The 21,186-nt window shown below is 41.7% G+C and overlaps 3 protein-coding genes across 4 annotated transcripts; 2 read left to right on the top strand and 1 right to left on the bottom strand.

The window, feature by feature from the left end:
- The first annotated feature begins 6,503 nt into the window (after window positions 1-6,503).
- imp3 (IMP U3 small nucleolar ribonucleoprotein 3) lies at window positions 6,504-8,747 on the top strand. Its single transcript, XM_020466655.2, has 7 exons — window positions 6,504-6,759; window positions 7,106-7,213; window positions 7,350-7,424; window positions 7,552-7,631; window positions 7,802-7,853; window positions 7,947-8,019; window positions 8,184-8,747. Exons 1-7 carry the CDS (start codon window positions 6,623-6,625, stop codon window positions 8,208-8,210), a joined length of 552 nt encoding a protein of 183 aa, XP_020322244.1. The 5' UTR covers window positions 6,504-6,622; the 3' UTR covers window positions 8,211-8,747.
- On the bottom strand, window positions 8,359-13,018 carry LOC109874653 (vesicle-trafficking protein SEC22b-B-like). Its single transcript, XM_020466654.2, has 5 exons — window positions 12,264-13,018; window positions 11,941-12,050; window positions 11,254-11,414; window positions 10,828-10,974; window positions 8,359-9,236 (listed from the first exon to the last, which is right to left on the bottom strand). Exons 1-5 carry the CDS (start codon window positions 12,336-12,338, stop codon window positions 9,082-9,084), a joined length of 648 nt encoding a protein of 215 aa, XP_020322243.1. The 5' UTR covers window positions 12,339-13,018; the 3' UTR covers window positions 8,359-9,081.
- LOC109874656 (uncharacterized protein C1orf21 homolog) lies at window positions 12,779-20,443 on the top strand. 2 transcript variants are annotated; one of them, XM_020466656.2, is made up of 7 exons: window positions 12,779-13,072; window positions 14,341-14,501; window positions 15,549-15,684; window positions 18,348-18,430; window positions 18,577-18,647; window positions 18,789-18,849; window positions 19,029-20,443. In XM_020466656.2, exons 2-7 carry the CDS (start codon window positions 14,499-14,501, stop codon window positions 19,065-19,067), a joined length of 393 nt encoding a protein of 130 aa, XP_020322245.1. In that variant the 5' UTR covers window positions 12,779-13,072; window positions 14,341-14,498; the 3' UTR covers window positions 19,068-20,443. The 2 variants fall into 2 exon arrangements, with proteins under 2 accessions (XP_020322245.1, XP_020322246.1); XM_020466657.2 differs by lacking the exon at window positions 12,779-13,072 and adding an exon at window positions 13,213-14,061.
- Window positions 20,444-21,186: the final 743 nt, after the last annotated feature.

The following is a 21,186-nucleotide window of genomic DNA, read 5'->3' as shown; positions in this document are numbered from 1 at the left end:
TAAACATCTATGGTGGTGGGGATGGTGCCAGGTTTCCTCCAGACTTGACTCAATCTTGGTTTCATCAGTTCAAACTTGATTTCATCAGACCAGAGGATCTTTTTCTCATGGTCTGAGAGTCCTTTAGCCTCTGGTCACTCTACCATAAAAGCATGATTGGTGGAGTGCTGCAAAAATGGTTGTCCTTCTGGAAGGTTCTCCTATCTCCACAGATGAACTCAGGAGCTTTTTTCAGAGTGATCAACAGGTTTTTGGTCACCTCCCTGACCAAGTCCCTTCTCCACCAATTGTTCAGTTTGGCCGGACAGCCAGCATTAGGAAGAGTCTTGGTGGTTTTACATTTAAAAATAATGTAGGCCCCTGTGTTCTCGGGGACCTTCAATGCTGCAGACATTCGCAGATTCCTTTGACCTCATGGCTTGGTTTTTGCTCTGACATGCACTGTCAACTGTGGAGCCTTATATAGACTGATGGCTGCCTTTCCAAATCATGTCCAATCAATTGAATTTACTACAGGTGGACTCCAATTTAGTTGTAGAAACAGCTCAAGGATGATCAATGGAAACAGGATGCACCTGAGCTCAATTTCGAGTCTCGTAGCAAAGTGTCTGAATACTTGTGTAAGGTATTTTATTTTATTTTATTTGTAATACATTTTCAAACATTTCTTATAATCTGTTTTCACTTTGTCATTATGGGGTATATGTGTGTAGATTGATAAGACGTGTTTTTATTTAATCAATTTTAGAGTAAGGCTGTAATGTAAGAAAATGTGGGGAAAATCAAGGGGGTCTGAATACTTTTGAAATAGCTCAATCCTGTGTAACACCTAGTAACTACATTGTATTTATACAGATATAACATGTGCTCGATAGTATCTTAATCCTCATCTGGGGTGACTCTCGTATTAAAATCTGTTTTCATAAACTCGACCAAATTAATCTAGATGGTATGCTATATTTTGGGGGAAAGTGCTAGCAACAACGTTGACTGGAGATACTGTATATTTTGAACAGTGCATATTCATGGTTAAGCATAGGCTATAATCTCTCAGACACCCAGCGCATCCACAATGGATCCCAACCTTTGTCACAGGATGCAGCTGAGAATCAGCCAAGCAATAAGTTGGTGAATTTAGTGGGAACCTGCCCATTTGTAACAAGCATGATAGCAAGCATTAGTTGTTACACTTCTGTAATTACAGACTGCAACTACCTCCAGGTACATGTTATTACATTGTAACTATGAGTCGTTACAGTCAACTACAATACTTGTTACAGTGTAATTACACATGTAATTGCACTGTAATAAGGACTGCTTAAAAGGAAGTGTTAACAATTATTATAACTCATGGCATTTATTTGACTATAATCAGATGATGACAATAAAATTGTGTTTTGCTCAGTATAATTACTCTTGTGGGGCCAGCAACCCAGCTTAGAATAAGAGTATTCAAGGACAAAGGTCAACAATAAAAGCCATCACAAATATGACTCCCACCAGAAAACTACTGTACACAACAGATGAAAAGACAATGGCAAGTTAACTTAATGACTTCTACATAACGTTTGACTGATATTTACTTCTCTGCCAAGTGTGTTTACATGCTCAACACCATTGTTATGGATGGCTGTGACCCTAAGTTAGAATTTAACCGTAAAGAGGCCACAAGAGTCTTTAGGCAAACTGGCAACAGGACCCGATTGCATCTCTGCTTTATGCTGAGGAACTTACACTAGCCTGGGTCCCTGTCTTTCAGAGGTCTGTACATTCCCAATCATCACCCATCTTCCCCAAAAGCCTTTGATTTCCCCCAAAAAAGCCTTTGATCTCCGAAAGAAGACCGTAGACCTGTTGCTCTGACCTCTATTGTAATGAAGTGTCTTGAAAAGATCATGGTGAGCAAGCTTCAGTCAGACTAAACACACTGTTGGACCCGTATCAGTTTGCGTCCAAATGCAAAACGTGGCACTGATGAAGCAATCCTCAGTGTAGTGCATTTCGTCATGCAACATCTGGAGAACCTCAAGGCCTATGCTCGACTGCTATTTGTGTATTTTAGTTCAGCAATTAAGATCTTGCAGCCACACATCCTCCTCAGTAAGCTCAGACAGATGTCAGTCAAACCCTACACCATCAGGTGGTATCACTCATTTCTGAACAACAGGACCCTGTCTGAGCCCCAAGGTCATTAAGGTGCCCCGCAAGGCTGAGAGTTCACCCATCCTATTCACACTGTATACAAATTAATGTACAAGTAGACACCCTGACAACTATATTGTCCAGTTTTCTGATGATACTTCCATTCTTGGTCTAATGTATAGACACTGACACTACTGTGTGTATGTCAGAGATACAGAGGTTTGTGCAGTGGTCAAACAAACTGAGGAAACGGTTTTTGACCCCATATCTGTTGGTGACCACTCACCTGTGGTGGTCTATAATGTGGACATTACTCAGGTCCAGTCTTACAAATGCTCTAGGGTCCATCAACGCTGTTATTTTCGACATAGGTTCAGGACTTTTGGAGTCAAACAGAAGGTCATGCTCCTGTTCTTGTCAGTTACCTTAAAATCACAAATCAATGGCCTGGTCCAGACAGCCATGAAGGTGATAGGTGTGAGGTAGCACCAGTCACTGCAGACTGTCTTTGATCAAACAATCGGAGACAGGCTAAGAAAATAATATCAGAGCTCTCCCATGTACTCCACCCAGAGTTTCAGCTTTTCCCTTCAGGCAGACGCAACATGGTCCCTCAGTGTAAGCTGAACAGATATAAGCACTCCTTCATCCTCCTGTCAATCAAAATCCTAAACAGCAATATGTAGGGGGAGACCGTTTGCAATGTGACATACACTGAGTGTACAAAACGTTAGGAACACCTTCCTAATATTGAGTTGCACCCCCTTTTGCTCTCAGAACAGCCTCAATTCATTGGGGCTTGGACTCTACAAGGTGTCGAAAGCGTTCCACAGGGATGCTGGCCAATGTTTCCTTCAATGCTTCATACAGTTGTGTCAACTTGGCTGGGTGTCCTTTGGGTGGTGGACTATTCTTGATGCACATAGGAAACTGTAGAGCATGAAAAACTTGTTGTAGTGTAGCAGTTCTTGACACAACCAAACCGGAGCACCTGGCACCTCCTAACATACCCTTTTCAAAGGTACTACAATATTTTGTCTTGCCCATTCACCCTCTGAATGGCACATACACAATCCTTGTCTCAATTGTCTCAAGGTTTAAAAATCCTTCTTTAAACAGTCTCCTCCCCTTTATCTACACTGATTGAAATGTATTTAACAGGTGACAACAATAAGGGATCATTGCTTTCACCTGGATTCACCTGGTCAGTCTACGGTATGTCATAGAAAGTTTACATACACTTATGTTGGAGTCATTAAAACTCATTTTTCAACAACTCCACAAATTTCTTGTTAACAAACTATAGTTTTGGCAGGTCGGTTAGGACATCTACTTTGTGCATTACACAAGTAATTTTTCCAACAATTGTTTACAGACAGATTCTTTCACTTATAATATACCGTATCACAATTCAAGTGGGACAGAAGTTTACATGCACTAAGTTGACTGTGGCCTTTTAAACAGCTTGGAAAATTCAAGAAAATTATGTAATGTCTTTAGAAGCTTCTGATATGTACAGTCGAAGTCGGAAGTTTACATACACCTTAGCCAAATACATTTAAACTCAGTTTTTCACAATTCCTGACATTTAATCCTAGTAAAAATTCCCTGTCTTAGGTCAGTTAGGATCACCATTTTATTTTAAGAATATGAAATGTCAGAATAATAGTAGAGAATGATTTATTTCAGCTTTTATTTCTTTCATCACATTCCCAGTGGGTCAGAAGTTTACATACACTCAATTAGCATTTAGTAGCATTGCCTTTAAATTGTTTAACCTGGGTCAAACGTTTTTTGGGTAGCCTTCCACAAGCTTCCCACAATAAGTTGGGTGAATTTTGGTCCATTCCTCCTGACAGAGCTGATGTAACTGAGTCAGGTTTATAGGTCTCCTTGCTCACACAAGCTTTTTCAGTTCTGCCCAGAAATCTTCTATAGGATTGAAGTCAGGTCTATGTGATGACCACTCCAAAACCTTGACTTGGTTGTCCTTAAGCCATTTTGTCACAACATTGGAAGTATGCTTGGGGTCAATGTCTATTTGGAAGACCCATTTGCGACCAAGCTTTAACTTCCTGACTGATGTCTTGAGATGTTGCTTCAATATATCCACATAATTTTCCTGTCTCATTATGACATCTATTTTGTGAAGTGCACCAGTCCCTCCTGCAGCAATGCACACCCACAACATGATGCTGCCACCCCCGTGCTTCACGGTTGGGATGGTGTTCTTCGGCTTGCAAGCCTCCCCCTTTTTCCTCAAAATAAAACAATGGTCATTATGGCCAAACAGTTCTATTTTTGTTTCATCAGACCAGAGGACATTTCTCCAAAAAGCATGATCTTAGTCCCCATGTACAGTTGCAAACCGTTGTCTGGCTTTTTAATGGCGGTTGTGGAGCAGTGGCTTCTTCCTTGCTGAGCGGCCTTTCAGGTTATGTTGATGTAGGAGTCGTTTTACCGTGGATATAGATACTTTGTACCCATTTCCTCCAGCATCTTCGCAAGGTCCTTTGCTGTTGTTCTGGGATTGATTTGCACTGTTCGCACCAAAGTACGTTCATGCGTCTCCTTCCCGAGCGGTATGACGGCTGCGTGGTCCCATGGTGTTTATACTTGCGTACTGTTGTTTGTACAGATGAACGTGAAGGTAGGCCTTGAAATCCATCCACAGGTACACCTCCAATTGACTCAAATTATGTCAATTAGCCTATCAGAAGCTTCTAAAGCCATGACATTTCTTCTAAAGCCATTTCCAAGCTGTTTAAAGGCACAGTCCACTTACACTGAACCCAAACTGGCAATGCTCGTGCGCCATCGTGCATAAATGTATTTTGTCCCCCCACACCAAACGCGATCACGACACGCAGGTTAAAATATCAAAACAAACTCTGAAACAATTATATTCAATTAGGGACAGGTCGAAAAGCATTAAACATTTATGGCAATTTAGCTAACTAGCTTGTACATGCATGCTAATTTGTCCTATTTATCTTGCTTACTGTTGCTAGTTGATTTGTCCTGGGATATAAACATTGAGTTGTTATTTTACCTGAAATGCACAAGGTCCTCTACTCCGACAATTAATAAAACGGTCAACCGAATCGTTTCTATTCATCTCTCCACCTTCCAGGCTTTTTCATCTTTTAACTTATATGGTAATTGGCATCTAAACTTTCATAGTATTACCACGACGACCGGCAACAAAGTTCATATTTCAATCACCCACGTGGGTATAACCAATGAGGAGATGGCACGTGGGTACCTGCTTCTATACACCAATGAGGAGATGGGAGAGGCAGGACTTGCAGCGCGATCTGCGTCAGAAATAGCAACGCAGATGCACGAGCAGTGTGGGTGCAATAATTGAATAACATAGATTCCTAAATTTATTTTGAAAAGCTCGCAACGCGGGCGGTGTAGTCAGGGTATTAGGTGTTCAACAAGCCATGTGCGACATGCACGTGCAGTTACAAGCCTGCTAGAGTTAGTGGCAGGCGGACAAGCAATATCCACCGTCATAGTACAGATGAAGCCTGATCTGGAATGTGAAGCTAACTGAAGCTGGTTATCTTTATAAAAGACTGAGTAGACCTAGCTTGCTTCATAGTATGCCACTCTGGAGTGGCCCTATAACATGAACTGTCTGTCTGCAGCAGAGGAGACTGTGGGAGGAGCTATAGGAGGAAGGGATGATTGTAAAGATTGGAATGGAGTAAATGGAACAGTAACAAACAAATCAAACATATGGAAACCATGTATTCCGTTCCTGCCATTACGATTCGCCCGTCTTCCTAAAGATCCTCCCACCAGCCTCTTCTGGTCTGCAGTGTAGTTGAGTCTCTCACATTACATTGTCTTGAAGTCTATTCCCAGAGCCCTGTACTACATATGTGGTTTGAGGAGTTAGTGAGGTAACTTTGGTCAACTCTGAGTTCAACTTGGGATAACCGGTACCAAGACAGTGGCTCAACTTTTAGCCAGGTACATTTCTATGATAAAAAATCCTTCAGAAATAATCTGCTCCCGGGCAGGCTAACTCCATAAAATTATTATATTGATAGGAGTGGGGCAAAAGAGTACTGTGTGCATTGATAAGCACACCAAAGGACCTCAAACACGTTATTAATGTTAAGTAATAATAAAAAGAAGACAGCACTTCAACAAGCCTATTTCATTCACACCATAAGCCTGCTGAATTAGCCAGATAACTTTTATTTTATTTAAATTTAGGCACAAATGAAAATGGGGAACGTTCGACATGTACGTGCAGTTACAAGTACATACTCCTGCTCAGTAGATGGCGGTATCACACAATTGATTTATTTATTTTTGGAGGTATGATTCTCTTTGTTTGCGAATCAGCACCAGGTCGCCGAAGAAGAAAAACATGCGCTTCCTCTTGGTCCGGAAAGCGTGGAAGTAAATGTATCTTGGTAATTACATGTTAGTTTTCTAGTCACAAAATTATTACGGCAAAATGGTTCGAAAATTGAAATTTCATGAGCAGAAGCTTTTGAAGAAGGTTGACTTTATCAACTGGGAGGTAGACAACAACCTGCACGAGGTGAAAGTATTGCGGAGGTATCACATCGAGAAGAGAGAAGACTACACCAAGTGAGTATGCGGTTTTATGGCCTTGTTTTTGTCTCCAGCTATATGTCAAATGTGTTTTAAGTTAATCAGTTTAGGTTTTGATGCGGAAGTTATTGTTAATTTGGTATATAGTATAATAAGGGTGACTATTCCAAATTCTAAAATGGCCTACCTACAGGAAGCATTCTAGTTTAATTATGATGGCTTCGATATGGGCAAACATCCAACCATATTATTCCATCTATTGTATTCAAATTTGTTCTATGTGGAGGCATTTTTAGCACATTGACAACCCCCTAGAACACTGTCCCTATTCAGCAGCCTCCGTGTGTTTTGATTAGCCACAGTGCTAACGTTATATCCATAGGTACAATAAGTTGAGCCGTAACATCAGAGAGCTTGCTCAGAAGATACGTGATCTGGACGAGAAGGATGGCTTCAGAGCCCACAGCACAGGTCAACTACTTGAGAAACTGTGAGTATCAGTGGAACTGAATTCGAACCCGGGCCCCTGCGCCCATAGGAAACTGTATGTCCTCTAAAAGTAACGTGTAACACACGTACTAGAGTGATGATGGTGTCTAGCATTTTGCATCTCTTCTTTATTAAAGGTACGGTACTGGGCTGATCCCCACCAAACAGAACCTGGCTCTTACAGAGAAAGTCACTGCCTCTTCATTCTGCAGGTGAATAAACAAACTCATTCCATCTCCCAATAACAATAGTAAGAGTAAAAGTAGATGTTGCATTCTATCCATCGCTTGCAATACCTCTGGCTCAATTCGGTACTATCTCCATCTCTCTGATTTCCAGGAGGCGGCTACCCACCATAATGGTAAGCTTACGAATGGCTCAGAACCTGAAGACAGCCATCACCTTCATCGAACAGGGACGTATCCTTCACATGGTAACAGTACTAGTGATGTAGCGCCTGTGCGCATGATGTGGCAATGGTGTTTTTTTTTTAACCCTCTTGTAGGGATCATAGACTGAAATGTGAATTAGATTGTTATTCTGTGTTGGATTATCTATGTAGTGCTTTGTGGCCTTGACTGTACCTTAGATGTGCGTGTGGGACCAGAGATTGTCACAGATGCAGCTTTCCTTGTCACTAGGTAAGTGTAGGGTTTTGTCTGACTACTTTTGGTACTTTTCTTCCTTTCTGACATCGTCAGCCCCCCAAAATCCTAAATGTTTTATTTCATCAGAAATATGGAAGACTTTGTAACATGGGTTGACTCTTCAAAGATCAAACAGCACGTCATGACCTACAATGATGAGGTGAGAGACCACGGTCTAAGATAAGTCTGACAAAGTTCAGTTTGTTTGAATAGCTCAAAGGTCCCAGGCATATTTGTTTGGATATAAGATGGTCTAGTCTGATGGTAAATCCTGTTGTACAAATGGGGATTCTGACTGTCTCATTGGTGCCCTTTGTTTTCCAGAGGGATGACTTTGATCTTGTGGTATAGACCTACAGTATTCATCGCCCATGGGAAGGACAAGAGGAATGTGCAGAGGCTTGCATGTGTGTGCATAAGAAGTATGCGCATTTGTATGTGTGTTTGACTGAGTGTGTATGGGACAATTTTTTGAGGGAAGGAGTGTTATTGCAACATGTAGTGTTCAACTTTTTATAAACATTAAGATAAATATACATATCAACAAATCCTTTTTTTTTACAGTTGTAACCTTTGAAAACAATATACAACTTTTTTTGCCATGGTAAAGGGTTGTTTCACACTTAAGACCATTTGCATATAGATAGAATTGTCCTTCAGTGACATTGTAAAAAACTAATTAAAACGGAATAATGTAAACTATTGAGTTTTCAATCCCTTTTATATTCCAACTAATGGGATTATACCTCTACTGTGAATTAAGAAAGCTCTACTTTGCTCACATTACCAACCACAGGGCAGTATCTTTATACAGGTGTTGAAGGATTCTGTGTTTGGTTAATCATGTCACCTGGATTTTAACCTTTAAATAAAAGCATTTTCCATCAATCTGTCCCCATATTTTTGTCAGATGGTCCAGTACCATCATCCTCGGACAATTGCTTTATTTCTGTGGTCTAATTCTCATTTCTGGAAAAGGCTTCAAATTAAAATCCAGGTCATTTGACATGATTAACCAAACAGTGCCCTAGGTACGAGACATGACAAAGCTGAAGAAGGCACAGTTCCTTCCACTACTTACAAGGTCTCTCCCTAAGGCATCGATGTAGGAACTTGAGCTTTGCTGTTAACAGAAACCACCAATATGGCATCCTATAATTAATAGGTACCAGCGAGTTTAAATGGGAATTCAGACTGTCACCAACTTAAGTCCTTATGCCAATCAGATCCACCAGAAACGCATATAGACGATGAGTGTAATGAAGAAGACTGTCCCTGCTGCTATCTTGGCATAGATGGATCGTGTGTTGAGGTACTTGGCGTCGCTGCGGTACTTCTTTGAAAGGCTGGACAGATCGCTGGCTTTGGTGTCGAGAGCTGGAGGGAAAAATAGCAATAAAAAATTTGAGGACTAGTGTGACCAATAATAGCTGTATTAGAGTGTATTCGGACCCCTTGACTTTTTCCACATTGTTACGTTACTGCCTTATTCTAAAATTGATTTTTTTTTTAATTCCCCTGTCAAAGCAAAAACAGGTTAAGCCTTTTATTTTTATTTTTTATACATATGTAAGTATCATATTTAGATAAGTATTCAGACCCTTTACTCTGTACTTTTGTTGAAAAACCTTTGACAGCGATTACAGCCTCAAGTCTTTTTGGGTATCACGCTACAAGCTTGGTATGCCTGTATTTGGGGAGTTTCTCCCATTCTTCTCTGCAGATCCTCAAGCTCTGTCAGGTTGGATGGGGAGTGTTGCTGCACAGCTATTTTCAGGTCTCTCCAGAGATGTTTGAACTCCAAGCAAGCTTTCAGGTGCGTTTTACTGAAGAGTGGCTTCCGTCTGGCCACTCTACCATAAAGGTATGATTGGTGGAGTTCTGCAGTGATGGTTGTCCTTCTAGAAGGTTCTCCCATCTCCACAGAGGAACTCCGGAGCTCTGTCAGTGACCATCGTGTTCTTGATCACTTCCCTGACAAAGGCTCTTCTCCCCCCGATTGCTCAGTTTGGCCAGGTGGCCTGCTCTAGCAAGTCTTCGTGGTTCCGAACTTCTTCCATTTAAGAATGTTGGAGGCCACTGTGTTCTTGGGGACCTTCAATGTTGTAGACATTTTTTGGTACCCTTCCCAGATCTGTGCCTCGACACAATCCTGACACAGACCTCACAGCTTGGTTTTTGCTCTGATGTACTGTCAACTGTAGGACCTTTTATAGAGACAGGTGTGCCTTTCTAAATCATGTCTAATCAATTAAAATTTACCACAGGTGGCCTCCCAAGTTGTAGAAAAATCTCAAGGATGAGTAATTGAAACAGGATGCACCTTAGCTCAATTTCAAGTATCATAGCAAAGGGTCTGAATACTTATGCAAATAAGTTATTTCTAAACCTGTTTTTCGCTTTGTCATTATGGGGTATTGTGTGTAGATTTAAGATTTTTATTCATTTAATCCATTTTAGAATAAGGTTCTAACTTAACAAAATATGGAAAAAGGGAAGGGGTCTGAATACTTTCTGAATGCACTGTATGAAAGCTTCAATCTTAAATGGGAAAGATAGGCACCACTTAAAAATATGGAAATAGATGTTGCCCATTCATTTGGGATTGAGGCCTGCAGTTTTACCTTAATTGATATTGTGGTTCAACAACTGATAGCATTGAATATGGACTCGACAACATCTGACAAACTTACAATCCCAGTCAAAAGTTTGGACACCTACTCATTCAAGAGTTTTCCTTTATTTTACTATTTTCTACGTTGTATATGCGTCATTTCATAGGTTAATATTCTACAATGTAGAACATAGTAAAAAAATAAAGAAAATCCCTTGAATGAGTAGGTGTCCAAACTTTTGACCAATACTTTAGATTTTGGACTGAACCATCCCTTTAAATGAATTAGGTGTATTTTATGTCTATGGCGGGTTTGATGCCAGGGCTATGTATTATACAAGGTATGATGATTACCAGATAAGGCCTCTCCTCGTTGCAGGACCTCTTCAATGTTTGCCACCATGATACGCTGGACGTCCTGCAGTTCTGTGTTGATGCTGCCCAGGTTCCTCCGTGCCCTGCTGTCAATGTAGTTCTTCTTTGTCTTCTGGATGTACACGTCTGAGGAAGGAATATACACAAATAACACACTACGTGTTGGTTTAGGGTGCATCTCAAGTCTAATGTGGCGTCCGCTCGTCATTACTTACATATGCGCTGAGAATTGAAAAACAAGGGATGGGGAAATGCAATATGGTGGACGTCTACTGGGATTTTCTTTTACCAGTCTTATCTAGTTGTCTTTTTTTACATCAGCTATGATGCACCCTTACTTCAAATATATGTTTGCCTAGGGTGTCTTGAATTGGATGTTAATGATTGAAAAGAGAAAGGTCTCACCAAACTCAATGAAAGAGTATGGCCTGGAGACTGTGGGGACTTTCCTTCCATGCTGTTCATTGAATTCTGTTTGGAGGACTTCCAGGTACCCAAATACCAGTTTCTTGGGAAACACAGCTTCACACAAGGCCAAGTAGCACACGCCATGTTCTATTACATAGCTGGTGAGACGAACACAGATGTGAACCATTAGTGGGAGAAACACTTATTACATTACAGTTTCTCAAATAGGCCGATTAAGATTTCTACATACAGCACAGCGGCCGACCAGTCACAGACTAGGGGGTTATTGAGACAGTTTTTCCTGAACACGTAACCAAATCAAATGTTATTGGTTAAATATACATGGTTAGCAGATGTTAATGTGAATGTAGCGAAATGCTTGTGCTTCTAGTTCTGACAGTGCAGTAATAGCTAACAAGTAATCTTAACAAATTCACAACGACTACCTTATACACACTGTAAAGGGATTGAAAAATAATTGGTACATAAATATATGGATGCGCAATGGCCATGCAGCGTAGGCAAGATGCAATAGATGGTTTAAAATACACTATATACACATATGAGATAAGTAGTGTAGGATATGTAAATATTATTAAAGTGGTATTAAACCCGAGTTTTGCCTTGTTAGGAATGGAAACTCGGCACCAATGACACAGAAGACTCCATAGAGCTCATACTTACTGGAAGGACATGACCCCAGCCTCCAGAGTACATCTATTGGGACTCTGGGCATTTAGTTTGCGGCACAGCTGCTTAGCCTGGCTCTGGTAATGTTGCAAGTCTCTTCCTGACTAAACATAGGGAGAGCTAAAGGTTTATGAAATCATTCTTTCAGTAAAAAAAAACACCTACAATATGTATGATAGAATTGCCTCTAAAATAAGGCAATATAAGTGTTAGTAGTATTCATCAGAATATTATGTAATTTAGCTGCAGTTTGTAAATAGTTTGTAAACCGTTAAGTTAGCAAGGCTAGCTAGGAAGAGTATGTGGTTCATTCAAACCTGCTCGTCTTCTTGCATCGATGCAGCAAGCGGCAGACCATCTGCTACTCGAGCGATCATTGTCAGTAAAATCATATTGATTGAAACCTCTACAATCCACACTACAGACTGAGACGTAGGTTTTTGCTGGCTGTGTAAAAACTTCAAATAAACTTGGGTGCCTAGCTTCTGCTGTCAAATCTGACGCCCGAGTAGCTCGATGCGGGTGCTGATACCGCGTTCACAATTTCCGACTTGCTGATTCGTTGGAACGCGACACGTGTGTAACTACAACCAGCAAGCAGGTCGAACATTTTAGACTTTTCGGAATTTACTTCTTTCGTAGCAGGTTAGGATAATTAACGTGGCAGGTTAGGAGGCTTAGGTTAGGGTTAGCTAAAATGCTCTCCTAACCTGCTACGAAAAGTCACTTCTGGTCGTAGCTGTACTCCAGAGATACTTTTGGGGAGATTGGAATCGTATTACTAACTCTCTTCTGTACGTTGCCCATGCGTCGGCAATGGGTCGCGCGGTGCATTCTGGGACAAGGAGAGCTCTCGTCAATTGGGCGCATACTCAAAAACCCAACATTAGCATGCATTTTGTCAACAATAATACAACATTACAAATCTTTTCCGAGATGTGAGATACTTAAATTGTTCTCTATAATATCGTATAGCTTTGGAATCGTGATATGACGTACTTTTTAGGAAAATATCCAGGTTTCTCGACTCATACACTGACTTCAAGAAGTGATTGCGATACGATTAGTTTATCAACTGGGTGACGCAGCATGACATCTTGGACACGATTGGTCGACCGTCTGCTGGGTGAGGCGTTACGTTTTTCAATTTATGGCGCAATTGGATTCCTATCTTCACATTTCTCTAATACCTCTGTGTCCTCCCTAAAGACACACAAACCCCTCAATGCGCGAGGGGTCGTCACTAGTTATCATAGCCACAAATAAACCCCGCCCATTTGTACAATTTATATTTTTTAAATGTGATTTTAAAGCATACCCTAACCGTAACCACACTGCTAACCGTATGCCTCGTCCTAACCTTCAATTAAGACCAAAAATATAATATTAGGTTTAATACATTTTTAATATGTAGGCCAATTTGACTTTGTGGCTGTGGTAACTAGTGGAAGATCTTGTTGCGCACTGGAATTGGGTCCGACTGCAACTCTCAACCGTAGAGAATGATAGAGAGGCCTGTATAAGTGCCCAAAGGCCTTTTTAGCATGAGCAGCACCATTGAGTGCTTCCACCACTGCAATGTAGTCAACTGGGTGAGACGTCCAACTTCATTAGCTGAGCCCTCCTGGTGACCCTGTTGGAGTCATGTCCGACTTGGACATGAAGGGATCAGCGAATCGAGAAGAAGAAAATGGACTACTTTAAAATGGAGATAGCCTCAATGGCGCTGCCCATGCTCTCACATAAATTATAATGGCACAGATACAAAGACGAGCCCTCTATCTATCTCTATGCTCTAAACTTTCTTCTTATTCTTAGTGTGGTTTTCCAGCTGCCTTTCACAGGTCGGAGTGTGAATTGCACATTTGTTCAAAATTGTACCCTCCAGATTTCACAAAAAAAGGGCAATGGGAAAAATAAATGGCCCCACCATCTAACTTTACATAAACGCCACTATCCCCAACAAACCCACCACCCTTTCCCACTATTTTGGCCCTAACAGATCCTCTCAGAACCTCCTGTAGTTTTTCTTCACCAAAATCTCTGACACCCAAAGCTTCTCTGCTGCTGCTATTACCTCATCAATCTTCTTGGATTTTCCGTTCCATTTATGAGGTACAATTAATGACCATGGTTAATTTCCTCACTGCTTCAGCATAACACTCTGCACTGCTCGAAAACTGGCAACCTCAAACGGACTCTCTTGACCCACACAGCTCTTTCCACCGAAACTAAACACAAGTCAGATGTTTTATGTGAATGTTCTTTCAGCCATAATATTAGAATATAGTTAAGTCTCATGAGGCTCGATTACATTTAAAAAAATGTTCTGGGTAATGTCTGAAAATCATCAAGAAACAACCATTTGTGTCATCAGTTTCACTAATTCTCCAGACCCGACAGTGAGCCAGGCGGATAGCATCTCGATTGCTAATGTCTGACGGTGTATTGAGAGATGCAGATGCTGTCCCCGATGCGGGCGCCTGTCGTTTGAAGCCGGTCGAAACTCCAAGAACCAATACAGGCAGAACCATGGACAGATCCTGTAAAAAATGGTAAATTTGCTAATGTTTGTACTTGGAATAACATTGGATATTTGTATTGGTCCAGTCGTTTTGTTTGTTTGTGGATGTTGCCTGGATCGTTGTGCAATGAAACCGTGCTCTATTGCACTATTGCATTTTCTTTTATTATAGTCGATAGCAAACATTCAGCCTTCGTCAGTTTTTCGATGATATTCGAGTCAATATTGGTGCCGTTTTTGCAGTTTTCTGTTATTAAATGAAATAGCAATGGATGCTGCCAGCCACCTGCCTATAAATACAGCTCAATTGATAGCATCATCGATGCACTGGAGTAGCATGATGATAACACAGCCTACATTTTCATATAGCTTTCTAATGTCATCGCGCTAACTCAGTAGAATACAGTAGAATATCGAAACGTGATGACAGTCCAATCGGTCAGCTGACACCGCAGCTGGACACAGCTCATCAGATCAGTGCGCTCAACCAGAGACCCGTCTGTCCAATAATAATCAGGTCGTCAGACCAGTCTCCATTTGAGGGCTTATGCTATGAAATGTATCTGCTCTTGACTAACAACCACAATGCCTCAATAGCACACACGGCAAGCTATTATTAGCATACTCTCTCGGTCTACCATGTCAATACTTGGACGGTAAATTGATTGGGTCACGAACGCATAGTCCTAATTGTCACATCCCCCTCATTCGCTGGTGCCCAACAATCTAACCGGTTCGCAGTAGATTATACGATGCCTTGGCACCATTGGCATCGCGAGCACCTTTGAATGGCCTATTGTGTGAGGTGCAGCTGGTACGATCGTGTGTTGTGATTGTAGTTCTCAACTGCGCATCGCAAAATTAGGCAGGCGTAGTGAAAGGCCTTGTTCAGTGCGTTATTCTTAGATATTTATGATTAAAACAAATTTTAAAAAGATTAATGATGGGGGATTGTTCATTTGGGTGGAATGCTTCTAGGCATGTTGCCACGGACACAAGGTCAGATATAATCCTTAATATCCTTAAAATCTCCTTCTCCCTATCAAACCAACCTCTCTCCATCCCTTCCTTCCTCTAGGTCAGCCTGTGGTGTGCGTGGGTGAGGAGGAAAGCGGGTAAGGAGATGGGCTGCACCTCGGCCAAGCAGGTGTCGGCAGTGCCAAGTGGTGAGGAGGGCCGCAGTAAAGCCTACAGCAATGGGGACCTTCTTTCCGGTCAGTACTCATTCACCTGTACAGGCCTATTCTGGAGGGTTAAAGAATGTTTTGAATGTTCAGACTTGCAGAACGTTCATATGGGACAATATTTTACTGTGTGGCTCATTCGTTAGAGCATGGCGCCTACCATGCTAAGGGTTGTGGGTTCAATTCCCGATGGGGCCACCTGTACTTAAAATGTAGGGTTATGCGCAGATGACTGTATGTCACTTTGGATCAAAGTGTCGTCCAAATGGAATAAACAGATATGCTTGTGTGGAAAAATAGAATGTTGAATGGTATGTTAGCTTCATTTGTTACATTTCGTACACATTTTGGCAATGTTTTGACAAACTTAGCAAAAAAAAAGAAATGTCCCTTTTTCAGGAACCTGTCTTTGAAAGATCATTCGTAAAAATATAAATAACTTCACAGATCTTCATTGTAAAGGGTTGTTACATGGGTTGTTACACTGTTTCCCATGCTTGTTCAATGAACCATAAACAATTCATAAACATAAGCACCTGTGGAACGGTCGTTAAGACACTAACAGCTTACAGACGGTAGGCAATTAAGGTCACCATTATGAAAACTTAGGACACTAAAGAGGCCTTTCTACTGACTCGGAAAAACACCAAAAGAAAAATGCTCATAGTGCCTTAGGCATGCTGCAAGGACGCATGAGGGCTGCAAGGACGCATGAGGACTGCAGATGTGGCCAGGGCAATACATTGCAATATGAGTACTGTGAGACGCCTTAGACAGCACTACAGGGAGACAGGACGAACAGCTGATTGCCCTCGCAGTGGCAGACCACGTGTAACAACCCCTGCACAGGATCGGTACATCCGAACATCACACCTGAGACCAACATAGCATACAGCAGTAAAAGAGGATTCAGTAAAACACTTGCTGTTAGGAAACTATCAAATTACAGTACTTTTGTTTTTAGGTCAGTGCCTGTCCGGATTTTGTTTTGGTCGGTTTGTTTTTACAGGATGGCAGGTACAGGATGGCAGGTACAGGATGGCAACAACAACTGCCCAAGTTACACTAGGAACGCACAATTTTTCTTAGAAGGAATGAGCGTTACACCGATGCCTGTACTCTGGAGCGAGATCGATTTGGAGGTGGAGAGTCCATCATGGTCTGGGGTGGTGGGCCACAGCGATCATGGGACTGAGCTTGTTGTCATTGCAGGCCATATCAACACTGTGCATTACAGGGAAGACATCCTCCTCCCTCATGTGGTACCCTTCCTGCAGGCTCATCCTGACATGACCCTCCAGCAATGCCACCAGCCATACTGCTCGTTCTGTGCGTGATTTCCTGCAAGACAGGAATGACAGTGTTCTGCCATGGCCAGCAAAGAACCCGGATCTCAATCCCATTGTGCACATCTGGGACCTGATGGATCGGAGGGTGAGGGCTAGGGCCATTCTACTCAGAAATGTCCGGGAACTTGCAGGTGCCTTGGTGGAAGAGTGGGGTAACATCTCACAGCAAAGAATGGGCAAATCTGGTGCAGTCCATGAGGAGGAGATGCACTGCAGTACTTAATGCAGCTGGTGGCCACACCAGATACTGACCCCCCCCCCCCCCCCTTTGTTCAGGGACACATTATTCAATGTCTATTAGTCACATGTCTGTGGAACTTGTTCAGTTTATGTCTGTTGTTGAATCTTGTTATGTTCATACAAATATTTACACATGTCAAGTTTGCTGAAAATAAAAGCAGTTGACAGTGAGAGGACGTTTCTTTTTTTGCTGAGTTTACAACACACTGAGTACTAGCATACCTACCCACGTGCTTTACTTAAATAGTGGCTGGTGGTGCTGCAAATGTTAGTGCAGCAACCTCAGGGAGTAGTCCGAGAGGAGAGTCATACATCTAAACCATTCGGTCCCAAGCATGCTATCCACAGTTCCAAGACCGTTAACATGTACAGTGGGGCAAAAAAGTATTTAGTCAGCCACCAATTGTGCAAGTTCTCCAATTTAAACAGATGAGAGAGGCCTGTAATTTTCATCATAGGTACACTTCAACTATGACAGACAAAATGAGGAAAAAATAATCCAGAAAATCACATTGTAGGATTTTTAATGAATTTATTTGCAAATGATGGTGGAAAATAAGTATTTGGTCAATAACAAAAGTTTATCTCAATACTTTGTCATTGCCAACAAAGGGTATATAACAGAGGTCAAATGTTTTCTGTAAATCTTCACAAGGTTTTCACACACTTGCTGGTATTTTGGCCCATTCCTCCATGCAGATCTCCTCTAGAGCAGTGATGTTTTGGGGCTGTTGCTGGGCAACATTTCAATCGACTGGATCGGGAATATCATGAGTGGCTGCTCTAATTCCAGTCATGCTCTAATCCGAAGCATGGAGCTGTCAAGTAAAAATGTATTGCCACAAGCAAAAAATAAGTTGATGTCGCTGGTAGTGTTAACAATCGCATAAGAACAGAAATATAAAGGCACTAGCGTGTAGAAAAGTTAGAAAGTCTTTATTGCAACTTGGTTGCCAATGTTAATAAGACCCTACCCGTTCTCACCTACACTGCGTTTAGCTTCTGCATCAGGAGTTGGACTGAAAGGGATGTGTTCATTTGTAGTACTAGTGCCACATCCTCCTAGAGCTCACTTAAAAAAAAAATGTAAAACATTTTTTACAGACGAGTACAAAAAAGGAGTGGAAAAGGTCAAGTATATCAATGGAGAAGAGGACAGACTGAACACCTGCAACCAGGACAGCACGGTGAGAACTGCCAGAATTGTATTTTTTTTATGAACCCTCAAAAGTTAGTAAGGGAAGTTAGTCAAGGGTAAACCTCTACACCTACATACTGTACACTTACAAAATGATTCTGCCAGTGATGTATGATGGCCCCCTGTGTGTTTCAGGAGAAGACTGCCCTGCTTACTAGGGTCCAACGCACAGATGACACAGGATCAAATGGCAATGGGAAGACACAGTGAGTTGAACTAACTATTTTTGTTGTCATCGTGACACAAATGAATGCAGTGTTTGTTGTCCCTTTCCATCCCTGAACTAACAGTTGAAATGCAACTAACCATAACCCTTTAGTGTGAATGACTCATTTCTTTCTCCACAGTATCCATTCTTCAGAGAGCCAGCAAGAGTTCTTCAGGATGCTGGATGAGAAGATAGAAAAGGTGAGGAGAGAGCCTGGTTCCAGATCTGTTAACTTCAGCATGACAATGACCCTAGGGGTTGGCAAGCGAGCCAAACTGATCTGGGGCAGAGCTGAAATCATGCGTGTGTGTGTGTGTGTGTGTGGGGGGGGGGGAGTCAGTGTCTGGGGACAACTCCATCTTCTGCTTTGCCTTTTCAGGGGCAGGACTACTGCTCAGAGGAAGAGGATATGACATAGCACTGACGTCCGCTATCTGCTCCCCTGAGAGGAAGGATTTGTCCAATGGAGGCTGGTGTCATTTCAGCCATTACAATGAGCCATTCCATTCCAGCCATTACAATGAGCCCATCCTCCAATTTCTCCCTCCACTTGCCTCCACTGGATTTTTCCAATGGCATGGACAGACTATACCACATATACCTTACCCAATGGCCCCTCCTCCTTTTGGACTGGCCCATTTCGTGGATGGAGTGGGAGACACGTTGACCCTCAAGCACCTTTGCTTACCACACTGTCTATATCTACAACCATCTCCCCGTAACAGATGTTTGAGTCCATTGCGACAATGTCCCCCCCCCCCCACCCCAAAGGAGCAAGGACCACTTCCACGCACCAGGCGTATAATTTTGAACAACTCTCCAAGTCTGTCGCCATGGTTACCCTGCACACGAAGTACAGCAGCTGCTCTAGACTCTGTGACTGTGGTCCGTTAAAAGACACTGGCATTCTAGTCATTTTGAACCCATGGATTGACTAAAGCCACGACCAATAACCATGATGGTATCAGTCTCAAAGAACATTTGTCAATCCTTATCTGATTCTGATTGGATTATGAACAGTGGAGGTAATGGAGAGCAGAGGAAAATGAATCTGGGAATTATTCCAGGGGTCGTATTCATTGGGCACCAAATGGAAGAAAACGTTCTGAAACAGGGAGGGCCTTCGAATAAGAAGCGGCAGTTGACATTTTCCATAGCAAAATGTTTTTTTTCTACAGTGTTCCCTAATGAATGCGATCCAGGTGGCTGAAACGTTGAGCATTGCAGATAGAAACACTAATACAGCTGCTGATGCTCCTTATCATTGCATTATATCCTTATCTCTATGTAGTGTATATCTATCTGCAACATTCCAAGCGTGCCACCCCAATGAACACACCCTTGGAGGGGAAACCGGGGTTACTTACTTCCTGCATTCCAAGACACTTTTTGAATCTTCTTTTCTACAGTATGTTCATATGCGATTCATAGTCTTATCTATGTCTTCTTACTTCACCACGTAGGGTATTCTTGTTTAATTTTAATGCTCAGGGTTGAAGTGTTCTAGTCATTGTCTTTTGTAGGAGAGCCTACCTCTTCATTAGGCTTTGTTGTCCCATTTGTGTACACACACACGGTTATTTCCCTAGCACCCTACTGTCACTATCTGTTCTTCTTACCTGTTAATAAGACCATCTCAGTGTTAAATCTACAGGCAGTATACTGTATTAGGAGCATAGATCATGCAATGGTCTTTGCATTTGTCGTCATGGTCATTTTTCTGTGCTTGTTTTTCATGTTCAAATGTTTTTTATTTTATTATAGTCAAATAAAAAACAAGAAATGTTTTCAGGTCACCATAATATAATTTGTCCAAGAAAATGGCTGCACATACAGTTCTTGTGGTGTTACTATTACCTAATGCTGCAGAGGCACAGCCACGTTTTTGTTATTACTATAGTCTGTATCTGTCAATGTCAAATGATGGCGTAGCAATGATCTAAATGAAGCATCCACGGTAGGTTTAATGCTGCCCTCTACAGTTTAAAAATGCGAAGTAAATGGGTAGCGAGACATCACACAACAAAACGTCGTGTTACAGTTATTCTAGCTAGTCTCTCCCAGTGGACTGTACATGTTCTGAGTGGTGCCATTTGGTAGTGGCCTACTGCAGTCTGCTACATTAACCTGTTGCTTAATGGAGGTACTGTATGGACATTTAATTCAATTCCAGACAGCGTTATGTATCCTCTCAGGGGTAATGTCCAACTGCATTTCACAGTGTCTTTGATGATCGATTATGTGTCAATTGTCAGAGAAGTTAAAACAACAAACCCTCAGGCCCACAGAGACTGTAGCACCTTGTGAAGGCGGTTATGGTCGTCTTAGTATTTCCGTCATATTTCATATTTCAGCCTCGGTGTCATATTTTATGTAGGCTTTTTATTACAGTTTTTAAAAGTGAACCTTTATTGAACCAGGTAAGTCAGTTAAAGAACAAATTCTTATTTACAACAATGACCTAGAAAGCAAAAGGCTTCCTGTGGGGATAAAATGTAAAAAATATAGGACAAAACACACATCACGACAAGAGGGAC

Source organism: Oncorhynchus kisutch, linkage group LG30 (genome assembly GCF_002021735.2).
Source record: "Oncorhynchus kisutch isolate 150728-3 linkage group LG30, Okis_V2, whole genome shotgun sequence".
Classification (NCBI taxonomy): domain Eukaryota; kingdom Metazoa; phylum Chordata; class Actinopteri; order Salmoniformes; family Salmonidae; genus Oncorhynchus; species Oncorhynchus kisutch.
This window is presented reverse-complemented; position numbering and strand designations above follow the sequence as displayed.